Source organism: Lolium perenne, chromosome 4, assembly GCF_019359855.2.
Source record: "Lolium perenne isolate Kyuss_39 chromosome 4, Kyuss_2.0, whole genome shotgun sequence".
Classification (NCBI taxonomy): Eukaryota; Viridiplantae; Streptophyta; class Magnoliopsida; order Poales; family Poaceae; genus Lolium; species Lolium perenne.
In genome coordinates this window covers 385,297,169-385,324,161 of record NC_067247.2, presented here as the reverse complement: position 1 = coordinate 385,324,161, position 26,993 = coordinate 385,297,169, and the positions used below count along the sequence as shown (strand labels likewise).

The following is a 26,993-nucleotide window of genomic DNA, read 5'->3' as shown; positions in this document are numbered from 1 at the left end:
GAATCGGGTTGAATAGTCCCATACCGCTCCCTTATTATGAATACTACCGGTTTATATACATCTAATTCAGCTGGAATGTCACCGTCAGCGAGGTGAATCAACAATAAGGAGCACCATTGATTGGTCCATCTTTGACAGTTTGCATCACTTCTCAAAGTCAGTTCCAGTATAATTGCCGAATTCTTTTTTTTTTTTTTTTTTTTGAAACAATGGCCGAAGCCTTCTTCATTTTGATCTCATGAAGTGCTTCGTGTATCACCACAATCCCATCCAGAATGTGCCTGCTCTTAAATATTTTTTGTGTGTGGGGATATTGAATAATAACTTGACTAGATTGCTTTTCCACTCGAAGAAACAGGGGGAAAAAAATACAGCACAAATCCAAAACAGCAACCTGCAAGTTACACGTGAGTTGTGGAGTAGTGAGTCATCAGCCCCATCCTCACTCATCCAGTCACATCCCCAGCCACCATCCCACTCCGACATCGCTGCAGAAGAAGAAGAAGAAGAAACGTCTGTCCCCAGTCACCACGCTTCCCCGACCAACCCCATCCCCGGCCGCTCCCACTCCACTCCGCCGCCAGCGCACCACCGGTCGACGATGGCCTCCCGCCTCCTCCGCCTGCACCACCAGCTCCGGCGCCGCCGCCACGGCGCGACCCCGGCTCTACCCAGGCTCCTGTCCTCCTCCTCCTCGTCCTCTGCCCCGGCCCCGGCGGTGGACAAGGTGCTGGTGGCCAACCGGGGCGAGATCGCGTGCCGGGTCATGCGCACCGCGCGCCGCCTCGGCATCCCCACCGTCGCCGTCTACAGCGACGCCGACCGCGCCGCGCTGCACGTGCGCGCCGCCGACCAGGCCGTCCGGATCGGCCCGGCCCCCGCGCGCCAGAGCTACCTCAACGCCGCCGCCATCGTCGACGCCGCGCTCCGCACCGGCGCAAAGGTGAGCGAGCCAGAGAGAGCTTCGTTATTGCGCTTTTGGCGAATGCTGCCGCCCGGATCAGCTGGGGAGCACCGCGCGCTTGCTGCGCTCGGGATTTCAGCTGGTCCGTTACCTGGAAATGGGGCGTCCCCTGACTGATATCGGTAGTTAGTTTGTCGTCAAACTGCGTGATTCTCACGCTGATTGCTCAAGGAGAAAGTACAGGATGAAAGAGGGGGGAGATTTCAGCCGGCTTCGGACGGAAGAGGTTCGATTTGGGAAATTTCTTTCCCCTGCTGCATGTTCGATGCGGTGCTCCACGAGTCAGAGGATGACGGCGGCGCGTAGGTAGGGCTTGGCGGTCGAGGACGTTCTTCTGCTCGGAGACGCGGTCGCGGACGCGGACGCGGAGAGCTCGTAGAGGCGGCTGCCGGAGCTAGAGCGGAGGAGGCGCGGCCTGATGCAGACGTGGCGCGCTCGTGAGGTGAGGAGCGATGGGAACGAGAAGGGGAAGCTCCGGACACAGCCTTGGGCGGAGGAGGCCGACGGCGGCGGCGAGCACCGTAAAAAGCCAGAGGTCACCCCCCGCCCAGGCCAGCGCCAGCGCCGGTGGTGCTTTCGTGCGGGGAGAGGATGGTGGCGTGGATGCGTGGCCGGGGCCGGAGCATGCGTCAGGCAGCGCCATCGCGCGATGCACAAGGAGGGCGGTCGAGCACGGGCGCCATCGCCAAGAAAAAGGGGGAATTGGGGCTTGAATTTGATCGCTTAGCATGGAGCGCAGCGGTGAGGTCCGAGATCTGGCCGTGAGCGCGGTACACAGCCGACGGATGGAGCGCATGGCCAGGAGGTAATTATCGGCTGTGTCTAGGATTGAGAATTGATACATGTCGGCCCGTCGTCGGCGACGCCTGCATATGCCGTACTAGGCTACTTAGCAGTGTAGCACAACAAAGAAAAGTACATTAGCCCTTTCGGTTCTTCATTGCTGAAGCAGATCATGAGTAGAAGCGAAGAAATTAAAAAAATGGTGATTTAATAATTTTCCATATCTGTAAGGTTGTAACCCGAATAGACCTAACTACTATTCTACTCGCTATAAAATTACAAATGTACACAAACTGAGTATCCGTAATTAATTTTATTTATTGTTGATTTTTTAAACATATTATTATACTATTTTCAGTGTATAATATCAAAGTAGTGCATATGTTAAAAATAGATATTACGTAAAGATATGGTTTAATTCCGCGGATCACAAGTTGACAAAAGTTATGTCGGGACTTTTAGCATAGGTATTGTCGGGGCTTAAATTATAAGATCTAAAAAATCTACGGCAGCACACCGGAATTCAGTTAGGCGGGTCAATCAATTTTAAGCTAATATTTGTGTAGTGACAAGGTAATTCTAAAAGCTAATTTTTAAACTCATGATTCATTGTTTTTTTAATCATGTTTGTCACGAATAGGAGAAAATTTGACCAATTTCGTTGATGATGGCACAAGGTATATGAGAATTGTCATCATAGATTTTTTGACCATGTAGTGGTTGAGGTTTTTTTTATCACCCGATGCAACGCACGGGCACTTTTGCTAGTCATCGCTTAAAGCGATGCCTATCTGGCGCTCCGCATACCTCCCTCGTATATGGGCCCGGCCCAGGAACGGAACGGTTCGAGTACATCTGCTCATCTAACCACAGATGTTCCCGTAATCCTGCTCTTCCTCTATTTTTTCGGTTTGGTTTTGGTTCTGCTGGTTTTTTCATCGTTTCTGATTTTGCCAGCGGTTTTCTTAAAAAGAGTAAATTCTGAACTTTTTCGATTTCGAACATTTTCACTTTTTCAGATTCGAACTTTTTTGAATTTGAACATTTTCTAATTTTGAACATTTTTATCTAAAATTATTTTAATCTGAACAATTTTTATGTTTTAAAATTTTTCAGATTCGAACTTTTTTGAATTGAACATTTTCTAATTTTGAACATTTTAATCTAAAATTATTTTAATCTGAACAATTTTTATGTTTGAACATTTTTCGTATTTGAACATTTTTCAGATTCGAACTTTTTTGAATTTGAACATTTTCTAATTTCGAACATTTTAATATAAAATTATTTTAATCTGAACAATTTTTATGTTTGAACATTTTTCAGATTCGAACTTTTTTGAATTTGAACATTTTCTAATTTTGAAAATTTTAATATAAAATTATTTTAATCTGAACAATTTTTTTGTTTGAACATTTTTCAAATTTAAACATTGTTTAGATCTGAATTTCTTAAAATTTGAACAATTTTTAAATCTGAACTTTTTTCGAAATTGAACTTTTTTTAATTTTGAACATTTTAATTTTAACATTTTTCAAGTTTGAACAATTTTTAGATTCAAACTTTTTTTAATTTTTTTTTACAAAAAACCTTCTTCATGTTTCAAACATTGCCGAACGAACTAAAAAAGTAAGTACATACTACTAGTACGAAAGTATGACTGGATTCATACAGGCACCTAACATGGGCCGAGCCCATCTAACTCCAGAACGGCAGATTCCCTAAGCGGGATAGTTCCCAGTCATCGCTTAAAGCGATCTATAGGAGTTCCCGGGTCAACATCAGTTTTCACTGGGGACATTTTATTGGACCGGGCTATATGTATAAGAGTTAGCCTGTGCCTATGCCCCTGGTTCCAGTTATCCATGTGCTTCTCCATCAACAATGTTTTTAGATAAAGGAGCATAGCACCAGCCTCTGCATCAATAGATGCACACGGCTTGCTTTATTAAAAAGGTGTATCAACAATGTGATGAGCTTATGTGACGATATATTCGGTTCTAATGTTCCACGTACTATATCACAGCTTTTTCAGTGCCATTTTGTCACATATTACAGCACGGGTAAAATTGGCATCTTAGATAACTATTTAACACCGTTAGTGTTTAAATTGTACTAGAGGGCCAAATAAGGAACCAACCAAACTTTGTGTGTCAAGAAAGAAAGATTTTTTTTACCTGGACCAAAAAAGGAAGGCAAATTTCAGCTAGGACCAAATAAGAAATTCTCTCTTTATGCAATGGGACGGCAGCGCTGGCTGACTCATCGCTCGTCGCATACAGACGTGTGTACGGCTCTATAGAGATGCTGCTGCCTCTTGTTTCGTCTTCGTATGTTCATGTGTGGCTGTGTGTTTGGTTTGTTGCCGTCTCCACGACTCAACGTAGGATGGTTGGTTATCATACACATCAATAATGCTATGTCTACGGGCAAGTTTCTACCACATATTTGTATCTCTGTGAACAGACCAAGATACAGTGGCCGGATCAGAGAAGTCAAACTTATTACTGACAAAGCTAAGAAAACGGACAGCAAGAGAAAAGGAAAGTACGGTGGCCAAATTAAAGACGAGCTCAACTTGATGATGATGATGAAGTGGGTAGAAGCAGCGTGCGAGCATCCTGGTCTTGTGAAGCGATAGTCCCGGCTGACGTGAAGGTGAGGCCCGATCCGTGCAGCTTGTCACCGACGATTGCGTCGATGCGGCGGGCCATCTCCGGCGTCATATAGTTCACCCAGTCCCCCACGACCCCTTTCCTGAAGAAGGTTTGGTGCTGGAACTTGAAGAACAAACCAAATTTCCCTGTCTTGTTGGCGTCAAGCTCTCTCAACGCGTCGATGCTGCACATCTCAGCGATGTCCACCGGAAGCCCCGCCGCCTCCTCGGCCGCCGTGAAGGGCACATCCATGAACCGCGCGAGCTGCCGGACGGTGCTGATCTGATCGGCCAACATGTCCTCATACCGCAGGAAGAGGACCATCTCCGGCCTGGCTGTGCTGGCGGTCCAGTATCCCAGGAGGTGGCTCCAGATGGGGCCGTATGGGTTCTGGCCCTGGCACGCCAGCTCGAACAGATCCGAGAAGGGGAAGCTGAATCCTGCGCTTTGGAGGAAGTGCCACATGGAAACCAGCATGTCTTTGGGCTCCCTACATGTAGTACGTAGTTTACGTTCTCCGTTGGTAATTAACCAGAGAGACAAAAAGAAAAACATACAGGGTGTAGGAAATACCTGCAGACGAAGACGATCTTGCAGTCGGCGAGGGAGCGAGGCAGCATGGAGTAGTGCATGTGTGTTTGCAGGAGTCTTGGCGACGGCAGCGCCTCCAGCTTGGCTTCCTGGCCGGCGCTGAACAGGTTCTCCATGAACGGGACACACTCGTGCGGGTTGAGGCGGCGGAGTGGGTGATTGGCATCCGATGGCGGGTACTTGGCCCGCGCCATGGTGGCGAAAGAGAGCGCCTTGAGCCAGGTGGTGCCGCACTTGGGTGGGCTCGCCAGGAGCACGTCGCCCGGCCGCGACTTGAAGCGCTGCTGGACGGAGATCACCCCGGGGACCCCGTGGATGAGCAGCCACACGTCCTGGTATTTCAGCAGCTGCGAGTCGCCGACTCCGGCAATGCTCGGCAGCGTGGCGATGATGTCCGCATGTTCTGCTGGCGGGGAGATCACCGTCTGGCCGTTGTCGTCGTCGTTGTTCACGTCTTTGAACGGTACGGGCCCGAGCTCGACGAGGCAGGACTTGTCGAGAGCAGCCATGGACTATGCTAGCTGGCTACTTGGAGCACTCCCCCTCTCTCTCCATGACGAGTTACTTAAAAGGAAATGTTCTCAATCGGCCGATCGATCTGGGGCAATGATCTGTTGCTGCTGTGCTAGCCACGCGTGCTCCTTTCGTGGCAGAAGAAAGACCACCAGGCCCGCCACGTTCTGTTTCACACTATCTTATCTTTTCGTCACAGCCGCATTTTTTTTTTTTAAAAAAAGACACTTTTTATATCCTACTATTCTATTTTGATCGGACGGGTGGCCGCACAAACGAGTGGATGGTGGCCGCGCAAACAAATGGATGCGGGACTCGTGGTCATTGCGGCCGCGCTGCTCCTTGCTGGGGGCATGGCGATGGCGGAGTGGGAAGCAATTTACACAAAAATAACCCTTTTCTGAGAGTATAGTATAGACTGACCCTCTGGTCAAACTATTTCACTCATCTAACTCTTTTGTGTGACGCCTCTCCCATCGGCGCCACACCTCACTGTGGACATCATGTGGACAAGGATGCTTTTTTGAAGGGAAACCTAGAGCCGGACCCGGAAGAGGTTGACTTAGTGTTTGACCTTAGCCCTAGCTTTGCGGAGGTGGTAGAACAAGTGAGGGTTGAGTTGAATTGGAATGAGCCAAATGATGGTGTTGAGCTAGAGAGAAGACATAATGTGGGGTTTGGAATGCACACCCGTTGGAAGACAATGCGTATCAACTCCGAGCAACGTTGGTCCGTTTACAAGGAGACGGTGACCGGGTCACAAGATAAGGCTTTGGAGTTGTTTGCAACCAAGACGGCTGATGATCGTATCGAGCTTGACCTTAACCGGCGCTCCTCCCCCGTTCAGTCCACCACCCATGAGCCAAGAATAAGACACCCAATCTCCCATTGTCCAATCTCCCATTGCCCAACAAGCTCCGTTGGAGAAGGAGTATGACGAGCATGAGGATGGTGATGATGGTTTCGAGATGAATGACAACAATGTCGGTGATTTGGATAAATATTGGACGCAAGAGGAGATGGACCACTCCATTCCTTATTCTCGATGCTATGCGTCGGACTCGGATGATGATGGCCCCGATGAGGAACTCGATGAGGATGGCGTAACGGCTAAGGAAGCCGAAAGAGCCGAGATATTCAAGAAGGTAACCGGACGGGATATTCGGATACCATTGTTCCGTGATGTTAGTCTTGCGGATGGAGCCGTGGTTGATGGTGGCAAAAGTTTACTTCTTGGAGCTAGGCCAATTTCCAAGAGAGATGTGGATGGTAGGACGGCTATGATCTCTAAAGGGCTCACGTTTGATACCTTCTTGGAATTGAAGATATGGTTGAAGGAGTTCTCCATTAAGCATCATCACCCTTACATCGTTGTTCACTCAGACTTGAAGAAGCGGTACACGCTAAAATGTGTGGATAAAAGGTGTCCATGGGTTGTCTGTGCAAGACCTTTCAAAAAAGGGAAGCCGGGGGCTGAAGCTTGATGGCAAGGATGCGCAGCCGGACCGCCGTCAACTCACATCTGAGTTCATTGCATACAAGCTCTCGGTGGAGATATCATCACTTCTTACCATGAGCATTAGGTCCGTGAAAGATACGGGGAAATCCCGGTTTGACTACGACGTCAAGTATGTGAAGGCATGGAAGGCCAAACAAGCCGCATTCAAGATGTTCTACAGTGATTGGGAGGAAGGATACAACCGAGTCCCAAGATTGTTGTTAGCGATGGCCGCAACTAACCCGGGCATGGTGCATGTGGTGGAGCCTTCTAGTACCAAAATGACATTGCATGACGGTAAAAGAGTGAGGGTATTTCACCGTGCATTTTGGTCATTCGAGCAATGCACGAGGGCATTCGAACATTGTAAGCCGGTCATCGCTGTCGATGGTACCTTCTTGACCGGGCAGTACAAGGGCACACTATTGGTGGCAATAGCAAATGATGCGAGCAACCGTTTAGTACCATTAGCAAATGTAGGGCTTAGTAGAGGTCGCCATGGTGGACGTCGGGGTGCTAGTATGCTAGGATACCTAGCGGGGCCTTATCCGTATGTGTCTCCAAGTTATTAATTGCATTGTACTATCTATTTTCCTATTCCGTGACTAACTTTGGTTTTTTCAATTTTGTTTTCAGGTATGGCAAGTCAACCCACCAAGGGGAAGGGGCGTGTGAGGGCAATGAGAAGGAGGAGTCCGTTTGGGAGGAGGCTTTGAGGACGGTACGGAAGAGGGAGAAGGAAGAACTTGAGAGGAAGAGGCAGGAGGAGATAGCTAAGAAGAAGGCGGAAGATGACCGTATGCAAAGGGGGTATGAGGAATACCTATTGCGCCACAAGAGGAGGAATGAGAAGCTCCAGGCCGAACGGGACCGGCTATGGAGGGAAAAATTCCTAACGAACATGCAACTTGCTCAACTAGGGAGGGAGAGGGCCAATAGGATTCACCTAGAGGAGGTGGCTAAGGAGGCTGAGCGCATAAGGGAGGAAAGAGCTCAAGCGGAAGCTTCAAAGATGGAGGAGCGCCACCATTTCTTCGACTCGGTGGTTCAGTTGGCTGGTGACATAAGGGAGAAGGAAGAACTGGCTGAAGAATCTAAGAAGAAGAAGGCGAAGGGGGGGAGCCTTTGCCACGCAGTGATGTCCGTTTGGCTATGTTCTTGTTGTTGAACCTTTATGTTGTCGAACCTTGATGTTGTGTGAACCTTGATCTTCTCGAACCTTCATGTCGTCGAACCTTATTGTAATTCTAACCTTGATGTGTTATCTGAACAATTATGTTGTCTCATACCTGTTGTGTGCAATGTTGTATTGAAAGATGTTGAAATAAGATAGGAATTTTCATGGTTTAGCACAAGTCAAAGTGTGGCGCCCTTGCCATGGGCGCCGCACTTCACTGTGTGGCGCCGACGCCATGGGCGCCACACATGTCAATTTATATGTCGAAAACATCCAGGGCTCCGGACGCTTAGTCCTTAGCCGTTTTGGCGAGCCTGTTTGTGTGCCGCCGGTGGCATCGGCGGCACACTGTGAAGTGTGGCGCCCTTGGCGTCGGCGCCACACAAACAGGCTCGCCAAAACGGTAAAGTCCTTGGACAATTGTCTTACAGTATGTTTTGGGCAAACATAAGTGGATGTGTGACGCCCTTGCCATCGGCGCCACTCTTTCAATGTGTGGCGCCGATGGGAGCAGCACCACACATCCTTCCACGTCAGAGTCGAGCACACATCAGCGTCGACCGCGCCACATCGGATGGGCCAGTGGCGCCGCTCGCGTGGGCATCACACAGTGAGGTGTGGCGCCGATGGGAGGGGCACCACACAAAAGGGTTAGATGGGTGAAATAGTTTGGCCGGAGGGTCAGTCTGTGCTATACTTTCAGAAAAGGGTTATTTTTGTGTAAATCGCCGGAGTGGGAGTGGGAGTGGAGTGTTGGATAGGGACCGCGTGGGGACAAGGAGTCTCCTCGGTCTCATTTAATAGGACCTGCGCGCGTCCTCACAACGCCAACAGGTGGCCCCTCGAAGACCAATAGGCGGACGCGGGAGAACATGTCATGTCCAAATTGTGTCGGGCCGTTGGAGATGCTTTAATAAAACAGAAAAACTAGCCATATCATGTTGAGCGTGTTCTCGTGACAGCCTTCATCATCGCCATTCGCCGACATCGACTACACCGAAAGTACGTTGCAGTTGTAGGGCCCGGCCTTGTGACGGTTCGTGGTGCTCACTGCATGCGTAAGGCTCGATGCACATAAGGCACATTTGGTACCCTGGGCTCCCCTTGGCTCGAATGGGTGGCGCAAAAAAACCTGTTTGGTTGACTAGGCTCAGCCACATTGTTGCACAACACGGTTCTTAAAGCAGCGTTGGGCCTGGCCCGGGAGGAACGCCCGAATCGGCCGTTTCCAACGAGCCACCCACATCTTGCACAGAGCTGATGCAAAAGGGAATCTTTGGCTGCACGAGAAGGGACGAGGAAGGAGATGGCGCGATCTGCGGCGTGCAACGGCGAAAGAGAAGAGGGGGCGGGAAGGATTTCGTCACCTCCCGCCACGCCCCCTCCTCTATTTCTACCCCCTTCGCCACCCCCCCCCCCCCCCCAATTTTAAGCTCCACCTCCCGTCAGCAAGCAGGTAAACGGCGCACAGATCTCCGATCTGTGACGGTGGCTACCGGCCTCATCTTCTTTCTTGTGCAACACTTCTTCACCTCCGGCGATGACTGTAAGGAATCCCCTTACCCCGGTTGCTCGGTTATGGTTAGGTCTTGGTTAGGAGTTGTGAGATTTGCCTAGGGTTTGATCTTGTTGTCCTAAATAGGGCGATTTATCATGATCTTACTAGGAGTTGTGTTGGAAACATTTGCCATTCCTTGTTTGTCCAAATGGACTGAGTTATCATGATCTTGCTTGTCTGATTTAGCATGATCTTGGTTTGTATTGTACACATTAGCCATATCTTTGTTGCCAAGTAGAATCACGTTCTTTGTACTACGATATGTGTAGGACTCCTTCTGTGATGACTTTGTTTGTTTCTTGTCTGTGTTGGGGACTCCTAGATCATGTCACAAGTTTCCGATTCACAACCCGTCTATGAGGCCAAGGTGTTGGTCACCCCTTTGCCGGCCGGTAATGGGCATGTGTCTGATCTCGTGGCTCAGGTAGCGGCAGAGGTAGCGGCGAGGATGGCCGTCACAAAGAAGGCAATGCCAAGAATCGCACTGATGCGGAGAAGACCGTGAAGGCCTCACAGATGGGGAACGAGACCATGAAATTGCTCCCTTCATATCCAGCTTTGTCTTGGAAAAGATGTGCGAGTTGATCAAGACCGGAGTGAGAACTGACTAAGCATTCAAGGAAGTCCATCTGACTATTGTGGAGAAGGCCTATTTGAACACTGTGGTGTAGAAGTTAGCTCGACTCAGGTGTACAACCACTCGAGGAAGTGATGGCAGAGGTGAATCATCGTTAGCAGGCTCTGCGATCTAAGCGGAGCTCAGTGGTGCGATGAGAGCAAATGCGTCATCCTTGAAGTTGTGCACTACCACAGGCACGTCACAGTGAGCACGCTTTGTCCACCTCAGTAACTCTTTTCATCACAAACATGCACAACTAACATCATTGTCCCTTCATATGGTAGGATCACCCAAGGGACGTGGAGTTTCTAAACTCGCCCATTGCAAACTACAACAAGATTCATGCCATCTTTTCCTTCGGCCTCGCCACGGGCAAGTTCTTCATAGGATCAAGTGAGCCCCTAGGCACGCCTCCAGCCGTGCCTTCATCTGGGGATGCTAACACTCAACAGTCTGACACGGTCATCCTCGATGGGCCACCTGAGAAGGTTGTCGACGCGTCTGAAAAGGTGAAGGCCGTCAAGATGAAGAGAGGATCTTCTCCGATGAAAAGCTGGCGGCCTTCACCAACATTACTATTGTTGTGAAGGACGTCGCATAGGCCATCCGGGACAACAAGCCCACATACATGCACCCTAACCTGTATCAGGCAGTCATGGACATGGTTGGCTTCACCGAATAGGATCTCATGGCGTCACTGAGCCACCTCGTCGACCATAAAGGCCCAAAGTTCCAACTTTGTGGGCATGAACGACCCACACCGCACCCTCTGGCTAAGGAACTACCTTGCCAGGTACCACTACAACCTGTAGTGGTGCCCTTGAGGGCGTGGGTGAGGGGATGCATGCATGGATGCGATGATGATGATGATGATGATGTATATTTTAGTTGTAGCTAGGAATGAAAGACTTCTGATGACCCCCTTTTTAAGTATGATGAGGTGGTCTATACTAACCTATCATGTGATGGTGAACTTGCGGTGTTAGATGATACCCACATTTCTTGTGGTGGTAGGATGACACCATAGTATTATTGTAGGATGAACGTGTGATCCGCTTTTGTAGTGATCATGCATGCCCCTGTTAGTTTATCATTTGTTGTCAATATTTGTGTTGTTCTCTTATGACTTTGTTTGTAGTTGTGTTGCTCTGTTATAACTTGGTTCATTCTTGTGATCGATCAACAACCTTACTTGTTCTTCTTTTGTCATGCTAGTGGTATGTGGTGTTGTGAGGAAGGGTTGCAGAAATCTGCAGCTCACAGAGGTGTCTATTCCAACAACAGGGGTATGGAACATTGGAGGGGGCACAACAAGAGTACCATAGCTTCTTGGATGATGAGGTCATGGCAATTGAGGCCATTGATCAGCTAGTGCATTTAGCACAACTACCGCTTGATGCAGTGCCTTCTCTACAAGGAGAACCGGAGGTACCTAGGGTCAAAGATTTCATCATTGTCTTCCTGATCATCGTGATTGTGCGGATCTTCTTCTTTAGAATGGTGTATGATTGGATGTAACATGATATGTCATGGTATTCTCATCCAATTTGAACTGCGGTAAGACTATGAACTGTGGTATGTGCAACCAAACGACTGAATTGTGTTTCACTCCGTTAAAATTGGGGCAAGCAGGCAACCAAACAACGGGGCCTGGCTTCCCTCTCTGTTGCAGAAAATAGCTTCGCGGCCACCAAACAACATGACTTTCTGACCTAGAGCTCGTATGAAAAGGCGTTTCATCTTATTGGTGGTGAGACGCAAATCAAGCCCAGGCAACCAAATGCACCCATATTGTTGCATCTTGTCTAGCGTTCGTATTTTCTGTGACCTTTTTTTCCTACTCCTTTTACATTAATTGATTTAAATTGAATTAATTAATTTGAAACGGAGAAAGTATCTCTATGCTCGCTTGTGTAGGGCTGAGCAATCGACGCATGTACGAGCTTTACGAAAATCTCCACTCTCCAGCACACTTGCTCTTTATCGCTCGAACTGCCTGAACTCTTTTTAGACTGAAGGCTCGAGCAGAGCCTGACTTTAAATTAATAAAGCCATCACGGTCAGAGTACATAGTTCTGAACCACACACACAACAACAAGGATCGAAAAAGAAAACATGATGGCTAGGGAACAGCCCAACGACACACAGACGCCACACTATGCTCTAGTCCAGAGAGAGCACACAGAGAGATGAACAGAACAGTAGCTAGTGCCCCAACACCTCGCTACCAAGCACCCCGGATATACATGACCCAAGGAGACCGCCTAGTCTTGGTCCCTGATAGTCGCATGAAGAGAGCGAATCCGGGTAATCGCCTCCTCCACCGCATCATGATCCTGGTTCCTAGCCACTGGCTTCCACACCTGCATATAGATAGTCATTTTGTACAACCCGTCAGCCGGTTGGTTTGGGAAAACCCCTTCAATAGAAAACTTGTTCCTAAGGTTCCACAAAGTCCAAAGAAGCGCCGCACTAGCGATCCAGAACACGCATCTTGTTTGGCCCACTTGGTTCTGCAGAAGGCGGAAGATATCCGCAAAACAAGATAGGTCCCAAGAGTGGCATAGCAGTTCCTTAACTGCGCTCCACATGAATTTAGCCAAAGGGCAGGAGAAGAAAATGTGGTTATTGTCCTCCGTCTCCCCACATAGGGCGCACGCCCATCGTGGGACCCTACGCCTCCTAATGTTATCAAGAGGCGCTTACTGGCAAGCTGCCAAAGGAAGATCGCACCTTCATGGGGACCCCAATCCGCCACAGGTCGTTGAAATATTTGCTAGGGGTGCCTTGGCAAAGCTTAAGGTACAACGATCGGACCGAGAACCTCCCCGAAGGTTTAAGAGTCCAAATCATGGTGTCCTGACGTGGGGATAACTGGGGTATAGAGACCTCTCTATAAAGATTCGCCCAGTCAATGCGTTCCCCCACTCCCAATTGTCTACGAAAGGGGATGTGCCAACGCCCTTCCCTAAAAATGGCCTCCACCGAGGCCTCGGGCTCTTCCGCAATAGCGAAGAGAGCCGGTTATCTAGTGTATAAGGACCCCGACCCTTGCCACCAAGCCTGCCAAAAACTCGCCGCCTTCCCGTTCTGCACCAGATGTTTGGCCCCAAGCCTGAAAAGGTGTTTGAGTTTCTGGATCGCACTCCAGAATTGCGACCCCGTCCGGTGGGTATCCATCAACAAATCCTTGTCCCTAAGAAAGGTATTTGTTTCAGATGACATCAGCCCCTGCTCCCCATCGTATAGCCTCCAGATCCACTTTACCAGGAGGCATATGTTCATGAGGCGCGTATCGATAATCCCAAGCCCCCCTAGGCTCTTCGGTTTGCACATAGCCGACCAACGCACCCAATGGTACTTGCGCTTTGTGTTGTTGGCTTCTCAGAAGAAGCGAGAGCGATGTTTGTCCATGGTGTCGTGGATACCCTCACCCAGCAGGCAGATTGCCATAGCGTGCAAAGGCAAATTCGACAGACATGCGTTAATAAGGGTTAGCCGAGCCGCAGAGGACATGCGCTTTCCCATCCAAGGATCAGCATGTTTACCCACCTTGGTCGTCAAGGGACCCCAGTCCGCTACCGAGAGGGCCCGGTCACTGACTGGCAGACCAGGTAGATGAAGGGAAAGGTGCCTTGCCTGCAGTTGAGCATGTGTGCAATTCTTAGGCCTTCTGGCTCCTCTACCCCCATCACCATGATCTCACTTTTGTGGAAGTTGATCCGGAGACCTGAAATGCTCTCAAAGCAGAGTAAGATATACTTCAGGTTCGCAATAGCGAGGTCATCCGGCTGAATCATGATGATGGTGTCATCTGCACGGATTGGGGCGTGTGTCAGATGTGGAGAATGATAACCTTATGATTTCCTTCTCGGGGGAAGAAATCGATGAGGTCCTGGCCAGCATAAAGGTGGATACGGCGCCTGGTCCGGACTCTTAAAACAGAGATACCAAAAGAAAAGTTAGCAGTGTCAACGAACTCTCAAGATGCAGTGTTGTCTGAAACTCTGAAGATTATGTACGTGCGCGACCTAGTACAAGGCAGCGATCACCACTTTTCTATAGGGTTCACTGGCCTGAGGCTATTTCTGAATACTACTCCGTACAAAGGTCGGAAACTACCATCTCGACATCTCTTTCAAAAACATTAAAAAGAACACTCTACATTGTGCTGCTGTGGTGCAAGTGCTCGTCGCTCACCGAGACCAACTTGACTCTGTCGATCAGTCGATGTACATGCTATTGGGCCTTGGGCCTCTACGTTCAAAGGAAGCGCGATTATTTTCGTGGGAATGTCACTGACTTCCCAGTTCAGACTTCAGAGTTTCAGAAGGAAAGAAAGAAATTCTAGGGCCAAACCACTCTACGATACCGAAGCATGCGATTACAGCTTTGCGCAGAAGAAGATCACAACAACACAACATGTTTGCCAAAAAAAAAAAGAATCCCATGTTCTAAAAAAAAGACTCTCGGTAGAAGAAACATGATATAGAATTGTCATCATTCTTTATGTGAGCAATAGACGCGAAAACCAGCCCCATATTAAACAACTTTGGTCCTGTTCAATAAATTTGCACCAACCGTTGTTCTAATTCATTATAATATATAAGCTTTCAATAATTTGGTCCTATTCTGTACATATAAATCTACTCACCCGTCTTCTCTTCTCCTGGTCTATCTCATTCCTACAGTCTGAATTGGCTTTCCCCGCATAAGTAGTGTTCGATCTCAAACAAAGGTTTTTGGATTACATATGGTGGTGGGAAAATAAACACCCAAAGTGCTAGAAAATGTGGGTGTTTGAGAATAAGAGGCACCAGGAATATGCTAGTAACAAAAATGTGACGATATTCTCGTGCGATGTGCTACCAAAGGGACGATCTACCACTTAATCCAACACTTGTTCCAGTGGCCTCTTTCGTATTCCCACAACCTTGAAAGCGTCACATGTTATTGGGCCCTAGGCCACTACGATGGAAGAAAGTGTGATAATTTATGTAGGAACGCCAATCACTAGTTCATTACCCAGTCATAGTATACCATACAAATGATTCTGGCATCACACTTTCAGAAAGGCTTAAGACTTCTTTTCTGAAAAGAAATGCTTCAGACTGTAGTTTTCTTGAATTCTTTTTTACTGATCCCCAAGACTGGATAGTAAATGCATACATAGTACAATGTTTAGAGTTGAAGCACACGTTTCTGTAGAATCAGCTGACAGAAACAGTAAAAGCCTACTCCGATGTTCAAACTGAGCTATCCGCGGGTGCAGAATCCATGGACACCACTTTTTCAGATGTCATGGATCATAAGGTTTTCAGAATGATAGAACTTCTAGGGCAAAAAATATAGCTGCAGGCCTGCAGCGGGAGAGCAACTACGATATCGAAGCAAATGATTACAGCTTGGCAAGAAGAAGATCTTTACTGTTTGCTCTCAAACGACCAGGGCAAAATCCCGAGCACTAGAGGTTTTGCAAACAAAAAGGAAGCAAAATGTACAGATGGACATAGCTAGGGTGCTTTCTCCGTGCCGGTAAACATACTAGAAGACCACCTTTTCCTTCTTCACTAGGATTGGTGGGTCAACATCGATGCCCATGTTAGCGGCAGTGCCCGCTATGATTCTCATCGCCGACTCGATGGTTTTGCAGTTCAAATCCGGCAACTTCTCCTGAGCAATTACACGTACTTGCTCCACTGTTACTTTTCCAACCTTCTCGCGCTGTGGCTCCTTTGAACCTTTTTCAACGCCTGAGAATCGGGATCAAAAAATTGAGGTAAGGAACCATTTGCTTACTTTGCAGTTATAACGCCCAATATAAACTACACCCAACTGAATGAGTTAACTCAATATTGAAAAAAGTTACTAGCTAATTTATGACTTGTTTCTTTTTAGAGAAAATTATGACTAGTTAATTGAGCATACAGCATTAAGTTGTACCAAGTTGTTTTTCCTTCAGTTATTCAGTGCCTTATGGAAGACTGGAACGACAGTTAGGAAGAAGGAAATGGACACCCAAATTTGGTGAAGCTTAGAGACTGAATTTTGAGCCCACAACAAACTCCAAGGATGGCTGAACAGATAGACTAATGAATTATGCACACTGCGTTCTACCCAAACAATTTAAGTTGGTGTTAACTCAAGGAGCTAGTTTTGTAGATTTTTTTTTTTTGAGAAACACTGTCTTTTAGAAAGTTCTACAGAGGTGCATATGCAATTCCTCAGATACAGATAAAGGATCAGTATCTCCTACATGTGCAAAACTGGTATGCAGATAGCCACTCACAGACCGCATTGTCTACAAATTTCTAAAAGCTCACGACGATGAATAACTTCATAACTAGAACATTGTTGTGTTCCTCTACACATCCTAAAACTCAACTGTAGTATTCTGCTAGCATTTGAAGTTTTAAACAACCTACCCTTCCACAGAACTAATATACCAACTACTAGTAAAATCCATTTCCTTTTTTTTCAAGATTAGTCCCATAGGTCTTCAGTTTGGTGGATGAACCACAAATTCTGAACAAACTCAGGCTATTTCACATGGTGCGTACCTGCAGCCTTGAGGAGCAGTACGGAGGCCGGGGGTGTCTTCAAGATAAAGGTGAAGCTCTTATCCTGAGAACCGGAAGGCAATGCCACACGTATCATGAGAATTTCACCCATAGTACCAATACTCATTAGCACAAACGTATGGGATTTAACTGTATTTGCTCACATCGAACACGGTGATCTCGACGGGGATAATGTAGCCGGGCTTGTCGGCGGTCTTGGCATTGTAATCCTTGCAGAAGGCCATGATGTTCACACCCTTGGCACCGAGCGCCGGGCCGACGGGCGGCGCCGGCGTCGCCTTGCCGGCCTCCAAGGCCAGCTTTATGATGCCCACGACTGCACGGAGCAACAGAAAGGCAATTATGCTAAAGCACAATGGAGTGCCGGCGCGAGGCCGTGAAGGTAGAGACGAGCGCGAACCTTTCTTGGGCTTGCCCCCGGGCTTGGGAGGCGCCATGGCCCTGACAGCGAACACCCTCCGCGCGGGGGAGGCCGTGGCCGCGAGCGCCGCCGGCCGGAGGAAGGAGGAGGGGGCGCCGAGGAAGGAGGAGGTGAGCTTCTTGGCGGTCGGGGAGGGGAGCGCGCGGAGGGATAAGGTTGTGGTGGTGGCCATGGCTGTGCACTGGGAAGGAGTCTGCTGCTCTCTTCTGCTCTGCTCTGCTCTCTCCTATCTTCTAATCCGCTACGGCTGCGAACTGAGAAGGTTAGAGATGGCCTTTTAGCCGTGAATCCGTCTTTGCCCAGGGGTTGCGTATTTCCCTAAAAAAATTGCGAATTTCCCTAAAATTCGTATCCCTCTACCGGAAACGGGTTCCTGGCAAATGATTTTGGTAGGACAGATATAGTATTAATTTAGTCTTTGTTGTGCACTAGATCATCAGAAACATATTTCAAAGTTGTGAAATATTCCTGAGACAGAGATCATATATATTTATCATGATGTAAAGTTTCAATTAGATCTAAACTTGATATGCAAAAGTAAAAAATGGCTATGAATAGTACTATATCATTTTCAAACCTGAAGTGAATAGTGTTACACTAGTACTATTTGCAATAGAATGTCTTTTATTTCTTCAGTTATGTATTGAATTTGTACTCGAAAATTTGTGACGTGGTATACATGAGTGGTGTTGATTTTCTTCAGATTTTTTCAAGTACGCCTCAAGGTGCCAGTGCACCCTATATGCCCATTCCGTAGCTCGAACCACAAGTATGTGATGTGACATCCATGCAGAAAATCTAGCAGCTTATTGGTATTAGTAGACATAATTATACACGAGCAAGGAAATGCATCATACTGTCCGTGAATTCAGCTCTAAATTTGAAGAATTAGACATGCTATGTTTCTAGACAGTGGGCTTCTATTTAACATTTCTTATTTTCGTGACACATTTACAGAGTTCTAGATCTCCTTATTCCAAGGATGGCAGTACAGAGGGTGGAAGAAGATATACATACAAAAAGAAAGTATCTGAAATCACACATTTGAAAAGAAGAAGAAAAAAAGATCAGTACAATCCACATTCCCGACATTGGTCGAACCTCACACCAGCTGTATCTCCGAAAACGAACAACGAACAAGGACAATCAGCACAGGACCTCACGTGCCCCCTCATACTTTTGTTTCGATTTTGAACGAGTCGACGATTGTATGTAGCCTTTCCTTCATCTTATCCCATCTCCTCTCGTTTGCGCCAGTCGCCAACGTGTAGAATTTTCCTGCAACATCCCATGCAGAATGAGATATTGAGCACTAGCCAAAGATATAAGTGCATTAATCAAGCCTTTTAAGATGAAGTGGATGCAATTTCTGTAGTTCTGCAATGTACATAACCCTTTTTTATTATATAAACAATGATGCACTCCTACTGGTTTCATTGAAAGAGTCAGAGACCGGAAAGTTTGCAAGAGAAGCTGTTGGAAGTTTGTCAAAGGTGTGCAACACTTTTTTTTCGAGAAAACGCAATGACATTGCGTTTCTTTTCATTGCAAAGAAGGAGAACAGTTTGTTACAAGGTCACCCTCCATGGAGTGTGCAACACTTTTCACATGACATCTTATTGAAAGAGAAAAGGATGCCAGATAGGAGTTATTACCATTTGCTATGGTAATTGTACCAAGTGCATGTCTGGTGTAATTTGGAGCCTGGGCTGTGAACTCGAAAGTGTAGTAAGCTCTTCCGTCAATTTCAGTCTGATCAATGAAATGAATCTTGTGAGTTCAACAAAAGAATGCCAAAAACCATGTAAAATAGAATAGAATGTAAAGGTGACAACAGAAGCATATTTGGCAAAAATAATTTGATTCCACTGCCCTAACTGAAAATTGTATATAGTTTCAATGAAGGATTGGAGTATTATATAGTTTCTACAGAGCATGTTCACTGCTACACGGTACCCTTCATCTCCTCATATTATCTTTGCGGTTAAACACACTAAGCAAACCTTCACCAAGATTAGTTTCAGCCATCACATGACCCTCCGGCAATCAGAACTCTCGCATGTTCCGTTCCTTCTCCGTCCCCTCCATCTTCCCCAATCTCGGAGTCATCTCCTTCCCTTTTATCTCTGACCCAGCTTATGTACTATGTCTATTTCCCCTAGTCGTTCCTGGTCCCTCCCATAAACGTCACTGTTGCCCGTGCCACATCCATCCTGCAAACGATGCCGCCCCCTCCTCATTTAGGCATACCAAAGCTCTTGCCATCCTTGCACATGGACGCTCGTGTTGGAGATGCGCCAATAGTGGTGGATACACCGAATCATCATGAGTGCCCTGCACATACTAACTCAGAGAAATACATATGTTCATCTACTCCGGTGCGGAAAGAAACCTATTGCTATACATTAGCACGGCATCAGCAGTGTCCAATTCCACAACAGGTCTCCATGTTTTGCTTCTTCTCCACCGATGCAGATCAATGTGCAGAGCCAATGACATCCTGATATGCTATTTTCCTCTGTTTTAATTTATTTTTATGTGTGCTACGTAAGTATGAAGGTAGGGAAAGAGCATGCATGTTTTAATTATGCAGAACATCCATGTTTTGTTTTGACAAATTAGCAGTAAGATGATTGAACAGATGTCTCAACTTCCTCAAAACTTCTTCAGAAGGTAAGAATTACAATTTCCATTTATTCCTAAGTTTCCTTTTCGAGTTAGCTATTGCTACTTGCTAGAGTTCGAATCAGTGTCACATATGTTGGCTGCAAGTAAGTTTGTGAAGAATTCTTCAGACCGTCAACACTATTGGCCATGCAAGAAAGATTCTGCACCTGAGTAATAATAGTTAATAGAAATGAAATGAATGGAGCCTCTGCAATACATCTATTAAAACTGTTCATTGCACATTTTTCCTTTTCACAATGGTGTTTCTATCCTAACTAACGAATTGCATAAGACTTTTCCTCAGGTGCCACCTAATTCTTAAAACGATGTTACACAAAGGTGGAATTGCAAGGTTGTGTAACTATGGAACAAAAACTATGACTATCCAGTTGTAACCGGTGATTAGAAATAGAATAACACATCTCTAGTCCTTTTGCCGATAAAAATAGCAATGCATTTTCGAAAAAGAATGCATCTGGTCTAACTCTGTTACATGTTAGTATTTTGCTTATTAGCTTATTGGCAAGCATACAGTAATTTCCACTGTCAGGTATATGTATGGGATGCCCTGTGTACGCAATCGTCATTGTCAAGCATACAGTAATGTTGGGATAGTACAAAAAATATTGCTATACGGGTGGGGACATTCTGCCATGGACGAACAGCCAAGGTCTCGCTTATTGGCTTGATCTGACGGTTCTAGAAACGTGTTAAAACCATGGAAACAAAGTTGCAGCATTTCCAAAACACCAATGCAGAAAATTATGTGAGTATGCAGAAAATCTTCACTGGTCACAACAAAAAACGTCGGTCCCAGCAAACTAGTTAAGAAAAAGTCAAAAACTTATCAAACATTGGAGGCCAATATTTGCAGCACCTCGTGAAAACATTTGCAACACTGAAGCAACATTTGTAACAAAGCCCAAAAATTGCCACAGCATCTTGCTTTTGCATGCACAACATTTTGAACACACATATGCAACATCAAAATTCCGCGAAAATTTTAACTTGTAACAAACATCCTTAATCCATGCAAAATCTCGCCGTGCTCGCAGCCAAATGCATATAAATTTGTAGCATGTTGAATGCACATATGCAGAATCGAAAATCCACGAAAAAAATACATCGTACCATCGTCCATGGAGGCCTCGCTCTCGCAGATTTCAGCATTGCTAGCCATGAATCCGGCTCGCTGAAGCTCCAACGGCACAGGATCCGGCAACAACGGGGTCGTTCCCACTAGTTTATTGTCTCTCCAGGCTCAACACAGTTGTGGATTTTCTATGGCCAACGAAGTGCTTGAGCTTGGCTTCCCTGGAAAAGGTGTTGGGCAGCAGTACAGCAGTGGCAGTGATCGCGGTCGGCAGCAGTAGAGCAGTGGGACATCGCCGACTAGAGAGAGAGATTCGGTGGAGCGCACGCTCGAGGGTGAGCGACCGACTGGAGCGCCAATGTTGTGCACTAAGGGGCAAAAGCGTCTTTTCAGGTGTCATTTAACCATTAGTGGTAAAAATGGAACGATTATGATTTTTGGAACGAAATTTAAACGCGGAGCTAAATAGGGAAGAAAATATTTTCAGGGCCAACTCGGAAGCACGATTTAATTCAGCACCAAATAAAGAATGTCCTCTTAATTTTATAGCCTCGGAAATCACACTCGCATTCCATATAAATTTCCGATCGGTCATCGCAATCATACACTCCATCTATCTCTCCCACCTCTCCCAGTCCGGATCATCTCTCTGCGCTTATAATCAGAAATGGCTTACCGCGACGGCCACGAACCAGAGTGGACTACTCTGATCAGTAGCACCAAATTGAGGAGGAAGATCTTATGGTTCCGCAAGGACGTGAGGCCAAGCGGAGATGAAGCGGTGAGTGGCGAACGTCCAGTTGGCTTCTTCGTGCGTGTCGAGTGTGACGTCGACTCCAAAACCAGGTATCTTCAGCATGACAACACGAAGAGCTTAATCGTGGACAACTCCGGGTATCTCGTATCCACCTTTGAGGTACTTAATATCAGCACACTGCAGAACGAGGAAACATGCAGGCGTGAACTTCGTTCGATGCTTGAGTCGATGCTGCAAGATCTCAAGGTCTCCAAAGAGTTTATGGAGTCCATCCTACCAGAAGATGTCGTAGAGGAGACCACCACTCTAGCGAGCGGAGGTCCCCAAGACTTGTTCTTCAGTTTTGCTATCAAGGTCGACCATGAGCTCCTCATATCCAGGCGTACCATCCTGGAGGCATGTGATATCAGGACCACACCGTCTGATGAGAAGTGTGCGATTTGTCTTGATTACATGAAGCCAAGTCAACGTTATGTAATTCGTTCGATTCATCTTATAGGGTGCAATCATCCTTTCCACAAAGATTGTATTTCTAGGTGGCTTCAGGAGAATCAGAACTGCCCAATATGCCGCAAAGATGTTAAGCTCAGTGTTCTAGAAACCATGTAATCAGTCTAAGTGAATCATGGTATACTACTATCGTCATTCGAATTTCTGAGTTTAGTCCAGTCTTATTAAAAGGGTCATAGACAACAAATACATATCTCGGAGTTCTCTTGATTAATGTGTCACCATTCTCTAATAAAATGCATGTGTATATTTCTGGGGTGCATTTCTGAACTGAGTGACCTACGTTATGCCTTCCTTAGTACAGTATAATTTTTCAACGTTTGGATGGATCTGTAGTCAAAACATAGATGGCCAATCTAATCCAAACACAGGTAAAACTAGAATCATTTTAACCAGAAGCCTGCCAAATTTTACTCCACGTTTACCACTAATTCTTAATGTATTCCGGAGAAAGGGATGGGTCAATTCAACAAGATTGGGTCTTTTCTAAGACTTGAAAAGCACCGAGTGTACATTGAAACAATGGTAGAACTGACTAAAGATAGCATATGCTATTAATGTGTTCCCTGACATTTGTTTGCAAATTTATTTGGGGGGAAACGGATAACCTGTTTTGCCTCAATTAGCTTTGTCTTCTGCGTAGGTGGAGCAAGAACTTTCCGTACCAAAGCCTCCGCAACCTAGAGCGCACACAATAGATCAGATGTAAACATATTATTACTACCATGCTAACGGAGCAGGTCCAATTTAATTTGCACTAACAAAAGTAAAAAACGATCTAGCAGACCTGATCCGGAGGACCGAGGTCACGGATGTCTTCCTTGATGGTCGGAATCATGTTGATGCTGACACTCTCCAAAGGCTCGATCACATCTTTGTACACCTTATCTTGGCCTTGCACAGACACTTCCTAGAAAATACATTAACCTTAAAATTACCATCCAGAACTAAGCAAAAATCATGAAGTGTTTTTGTTTTCTAGTTGATGAGTAGGGTGCAGAATCAGCAGTTCCTCACCTGCCATCCGAACGGGTAGACGAAGGAGTACCCGGCTTTCCTGTCGATGACACCCAGGAACCCTTTGGTGCCCTCTGCGACTATACCAGATCATCAGAATCGCGCTCAGACACATGGTTTTGACCGATCAAACCACACCCACACACGGTTGTAATTGCTGGTGGTGGTGATAATATTAAAGAGTGATCGATGAAAAGAACAACTCACAGGCCGCCGGAGTAGGCCGGGAGACGAGCGCCGCGGCGGCCGCAGCCCCGGCCACGAGCACCTGGCGCCGCGGGGACGGGGAGTGATCACCTGGCACAAGGCAGAGAGTAAGTTACCACCGGGAAGAAACTGGGTGCCGTTAACCGGACCGGGGGTACCGACCGCTGGTGGTGGCGGTGGGCTGCGAAGAGGAGGAGGAGGCGGCGGCGAGGGGCCTGACGCAGCAATGCCGCCTCCGGAGCGAGGAGCCCCTGGCGCGGTCCGCGCGGCGCGGGAGCGTGAGGGAGGCCGCGGTGGACACGGCTGCGGCGGCCATGGATGACGACGGACGGGAGACGAGGCGGATAGCGCGAGCGAGTGTTGTGGACTGCGTGCGCCGCCCGTTGCCGCGAGTAGGATTTCGCGTCGCTTCTGGTCCACACACGACTCGAGCCGAGCAGCCGCGCGCGCGCGACGAACAGGACGGGCCAGGCAGGTATCGAAGAAAAGGCCCATGTTTCTCTCGGAGAACAAGCAGTCGCAGTATGGGCTTTGCCCTCATCAGTTGGTTCTCTTTTTCTCAAGCAAACAAACCAAAAAAAAATCGTTTTTTTCCGAAATGGACTCACAGCATGGGCTCTCGCATCAATGGCCCTGCCGCACGGCCCTGGCTTCAGAAGACATCACTACCATCAAATCGCCAAAACGCCAGTCCATCTTTAGGGCGAACATCAATCTCTCAAAAGAAAAAAATCTTTAGGGCGAACATCTGCATATCCTATGCCAGACTTGTTGTCAACGCAACATGGAAGATCAGTCGTTGATAGCACCTACCGAATAGGCACGACTCAGCGTAGCACCTATCGGCAAGACATGGCTTAACATCTCATCCTCCAGCCTCAGTCATCTAACACTGCTCCACACACGATGCTACCAAGAGAGAAACGTCACCACAATACCGCCATCGTCCGATCTAGAAGACAAGATCCTAGGGTTTCCCACGAAGAAGCACGAGTGGGTCGACAGTCGTTGCCCAACGATGCCTTCATCAAGGTAAGGGTGCATAACACCGCCCTCGCCCTCCAAGTCGTCTCGGTTTCCACCAGCAATTATGTCTCCCCAATTCGCACGTCCATCTTCACATGCTACACGCTCACAAAGTCGTTTCATAAAAAATCGACTTATCATGCGACGTGTGTAAAAAGATAAAAATCAGTGCTAATAATAATGCTTTTCACCAGATAATTTTTTTTTACATAGACCATCAAAATATTGGTTTCTCGTGAAACTTGACGAACGCACATATATTATGGAGATGTACATGTAGATAATAGTGCTAACTATTCTAGGAAATTGTATAAAATATTTTGGCAGAAAGTGCCGATCCTATGTAGGCAATGACGCTACATTGAGTATTATATGGCGACACAGGGAATATTGCAGTGATCATTGGGCTGTTCTAGAGCCTTTGTTTACACATCTTCTGTAGTCAGTCCAGTGTATGTGGATGGAGTACAGTTGAAATAATATTTTACAGAAACCCTAAACAATTAGCATTGTGTACCACAACTAGTTATTCTGCTAACCAACCACAAGATTTGTATACAACATGTACAGTGCAATCGATCTTGGTTTACTTGAAGGGTTTTATATACGGAGTATATTCTTTAACAGAGGTGGTTTACTAAAGGGTACGGTACGATGTATTTGTGCATCACATGCATTTGATTGCCAAGATTGATCACCAACACGTTAGAGGATCTCTAGGAAATACCCATCCAGAATCTTAAATTTATGTGCGCATTCAGATTCAGAGTCTTGTCTATTTCGCTGTCACCCGTTCAGATATCCCCTATCATATTTACATTCTGAGTCAGTTCATGTTTACACCCACTATTGTCCACTACACTCACCTCCTCTGTGACCTACAATATCTTCTTCGCATGATGTCTTGTTGTCTTTTCTTTTCTTGTTTCAGCTCCTTACAGCTCTAGGCCTACTTAGATGCTATATGGGCTAGTGATCTCTTGGACCATCGGCCACTTTCTGCCTACTGTGTTTCTTGGAAGACGAAGAAACAGACTGCGGTTTTCCGTTCAAGTGCAGAGGCTGTGTTGCGAGCTGGCTCTTCTTACGTTGGTTGTTGGAGAATTTTGGTGTTTCTGCTGCTGGCCCTACCCCTCTTTTGTCAGACAGTACCGACACTATCAGTATTGCGCGTGATTCAGTGAAGCACGAGCTCACCAAGCACATCGGTGTGGATGCTTCATTTATGCATGCTGCTGCGCAGGATCAGATTCTCACTCTACATGGTGCCTTCCGAGTCACATTAGCAGCACGAAGACCCAGACTAGAGCTCAGTATGACTTCTTTCTCTGTTGATCTACCATGAGTTTGATGGGGTGTTAGAGATGTATAATCTCCCTTTCTACATATCCTCATTCTATAAGATATTTTTTGCACTTTGTCACACATGTACATGTATTGGCCTTTGACCCTATGAAAGTTAGTTGCCCATTCTAACATGTCTTAGTGTCTATGTACCGTGATATTAGGTAGTTTGCTAACTAATACGTGATTATTTTTTAACATGCTATAGTATGATTTATATTCGTACTTTGTTTTTTACTTCCGTGTGTGTAATTTTCTAGAACCAAAAACAGCCTACTATTAGCATATGGAGCGGGTGGCCAATGGCTTTTTTTTTTATCAAACATGGATGTTATTGTTTTTCTCAAACTATATCTGATTTTTTTTTGTGTATGCTAGCTAGGTTATGTGTATCTTAACTATGCAGAGGTTGGGTGTTCAAAAATTTCATCCTCATGCTATCTCAATGCTAATTTCATCCTCCAACTATCTCAATGCTATATTTTGACTGAATTAAACCACGGGTTTATAATTAAGATAATTTTCTTACAATTTGTCTAATCATTGCATCGATGTGCACCAGATTGTTTTCATTATGGGTTAATTGAATAGATGTCATTGCAATTTTCAGCTATTTGAGAAATTTTTAATTTTTGAAGAACGCCATTGCAATTCTCTGTACATCCAATAAATACCATTATGCTTATTTTAGCACACATGCCACACAATATACACTCGTATTCTTATCCTACATATATATGTATACACTATGTTTTACCCAAAATAGCTTACGGCATGCACGATTGTTGTTTGTCAGCTGCCACCACATCACTAGCAAAGAGTATTAAAGGTACAATTTATAGTGATATGTTTATATGGTTGTCTGTAGGCACTTCAAAAGCTAAAATATATTGTTTTACCAACTAAATAGTATATGATAAATTAACACAACATGAGTCCACTCGTTAGAAAAAAATAGCGAGCAAAGAGAGAACTCTATACGTGCTGCCATTTTATTCTCAACGACATTA

General features: G+C 46.4%; 4 protein-coding genes and 1 long non-coding RNA gene across 5 annotated transcripts; 1 reads left to right on the top strand and 4 right to left on the bottom strand.

Annotated features, from left to right (window-relative positions):
- Window positions 1-520: 520 nt before the first annotated feature.
- On the top strand, window positions 521-8,289 carry LOC127297307 (methylcrotonoyl-CoA carboxylase subunit alpha, mitochondrial-like). Its single transcript, XM_051327603.2, has 2 exons — window positions 521-943; window positions 7,643-8,289. Exons 1-2 carry the CDS (start codon window positions 602-604, stop codon window positions 7,679-7,681), a joined length of 381 nt encoding a protein of 126 aa, XP_051183563.1. The 5' UTR covers window positions 521-601; the 3' UTR covers window positions 7,682-8,289.
- Window positions 4,130-5,563, bottom strand: LOC127297306 (flavonol 3-sulfotransferase). Its single transcript, XM_051327602.2, has 2 exons — window positions 4,978-5,563; window positions 4,130-4,894 (listed from the first exon to the last, which is right to left on the bottom strand). Exons 1-2 carry the CDS (start codon window positions 5,502-5,504, stop codon window positions 4,321-4,323), a joined length of 1,101 nt encoding a protein of 366 aa, XP_051183562.1. The 5' UTR covers window positions 5,505-5,563; the 3' UTR covers window positions 4,130-4,320.
- Window positions 8,290-15,745: 7,456 nt separating the features above from the next.
- LOC127297303 (large ribosomal subunit protein uL11c) lies at window positions 15,746-17,603 on the bottom strand. The gene is made up of 4 exons (XM_051327601.2): window positions 17,342-17,603; window positions 17,085-17,257; window positions 16,921-16,984; window positions 15,746-16,113 (listed from the first exon to the last, which is right to left on the bottom strand). Exons 1-4 carry the CDS (start codon window positions 17,532-17,534, stop codon window positions 15,905-15,907), a joined length of 639 nt encoding a protein of 212 aa, XP_051183561.1. The 5' UTR covers window positions 17,535-17,603; the 3' UTR covers window positions 15,746-15,904.
- Window positions 17,604-18,280: 677 nt separating this feature from the next.
- On the bottom strand, window positions 18,281-24,004 carry LOC127297302 (psbP-like protein 1, chloroplastic). Its single transcript, XM_051327600.2, has 7 exons — window positions 23,776-24,004; window positions 23,614-23,703; window positions 23,407-23,486; window positions 23,177-23,299; window positions 22,998-23,069; window positions 19,018-19,114; window positions 18,281-18,640 (listed from the first exon to the last, which is right to left on the bottom strand). Exons 1-7 carry the CDS (start codon window positions 23,927-23,929, stop codon window positions 18,534-18,536), a joined length of 723 nt encoding a protein of 240 aa, XP_051183560.1. The 5' UTR covers window positions 23,930-24,004; the 3' UTR covers window positions 18,281-18,533.
- On the bottom strand, window positions 19,221-22,991 carry LOC127297305 (uncharacterized). Its single transcript, XR_007849056.1, has 2 exons — window positions 22,157-22,991; window positions 19,221-22,056 (listed from the first exon to the last, which is right to left on the bottom strand). It is a non-coding gene; the product is annotated as an uncharacterized lncRNA (long non-coding RNA).
- Window positions 24,005-26,993: the final 2,989 nt, after the last annotated feature.

Coding starts and splice junctions, on each gene's coding strand:
- LOC127297307 (XM_051327603.2), top strand. CDS start 602: ATGGCCTCCCGCCTCCTCCGCCTGCACCACCAGCTCCGGCGCCGCCGC. Junction 944..7,642: donor CGCTCCGCACCGGCGCAAAG/GTGAGCGAGCCA, acceptor TTTTGTTTTCAG/GTATGGCAAGTCAACCCACC.
- LOC127297306 (XM_051327602.2), bottom strand. CDS start 5,504: ATGGCTGCTCTCGACAAGTCCTGCCTCGTCGAGCTCGGGCCCGTACCG. Junction 4,895..4,977: donor AAGATCGTCTTCGTCTGCAG/GTATTTCCTACA, acceptor TACTACATGTAG/GGAGCCCAAAGACATGCTGG.
- LOC127297303 (XM_051327601.2), bottom strand. CDS start 17,534: ATGGCCACCACCACAACCTTATCCCTCCGCGCGCTCCCCTCCCCGACC. Junction 17,258..17,341: donor CGGGGGCAAGCCCAAGAAAG/GTTCGCGCTCGT, acceptor TGCTCCGTGCAG/TCGTGGGCATCATAAAGCTG. Junction 16,985..17,084: donor TCGAGATCACCGTGTTCGAT/GTGAGCAAATAC, acceptor TCCGGTTCTCAG/GATAAGAGCTTCACCTTTAT.
- LOC127297302 (XM_051327600.2), bottom strand. CDS start 23,929: ATGGCCGCCGCAGCCGTGTCCACCGCGGCCTCCCTCACGCTCCCGCGC. Junction 23,300..23,406: donor TCTACCCGTTCGGATGGCAG/GTGAGGAACTGC, acceptor TGTATTTTCTAG/GAAGTGTCTGTGCAAGGCCA. Junction 23,070..23,176: donor ACCTCGGTCCTCCGGATCAG/GTCTGCTAGATC, acceptor TGTGCGCTCTAG/GTTGCGGAGGCTTTGGTACG.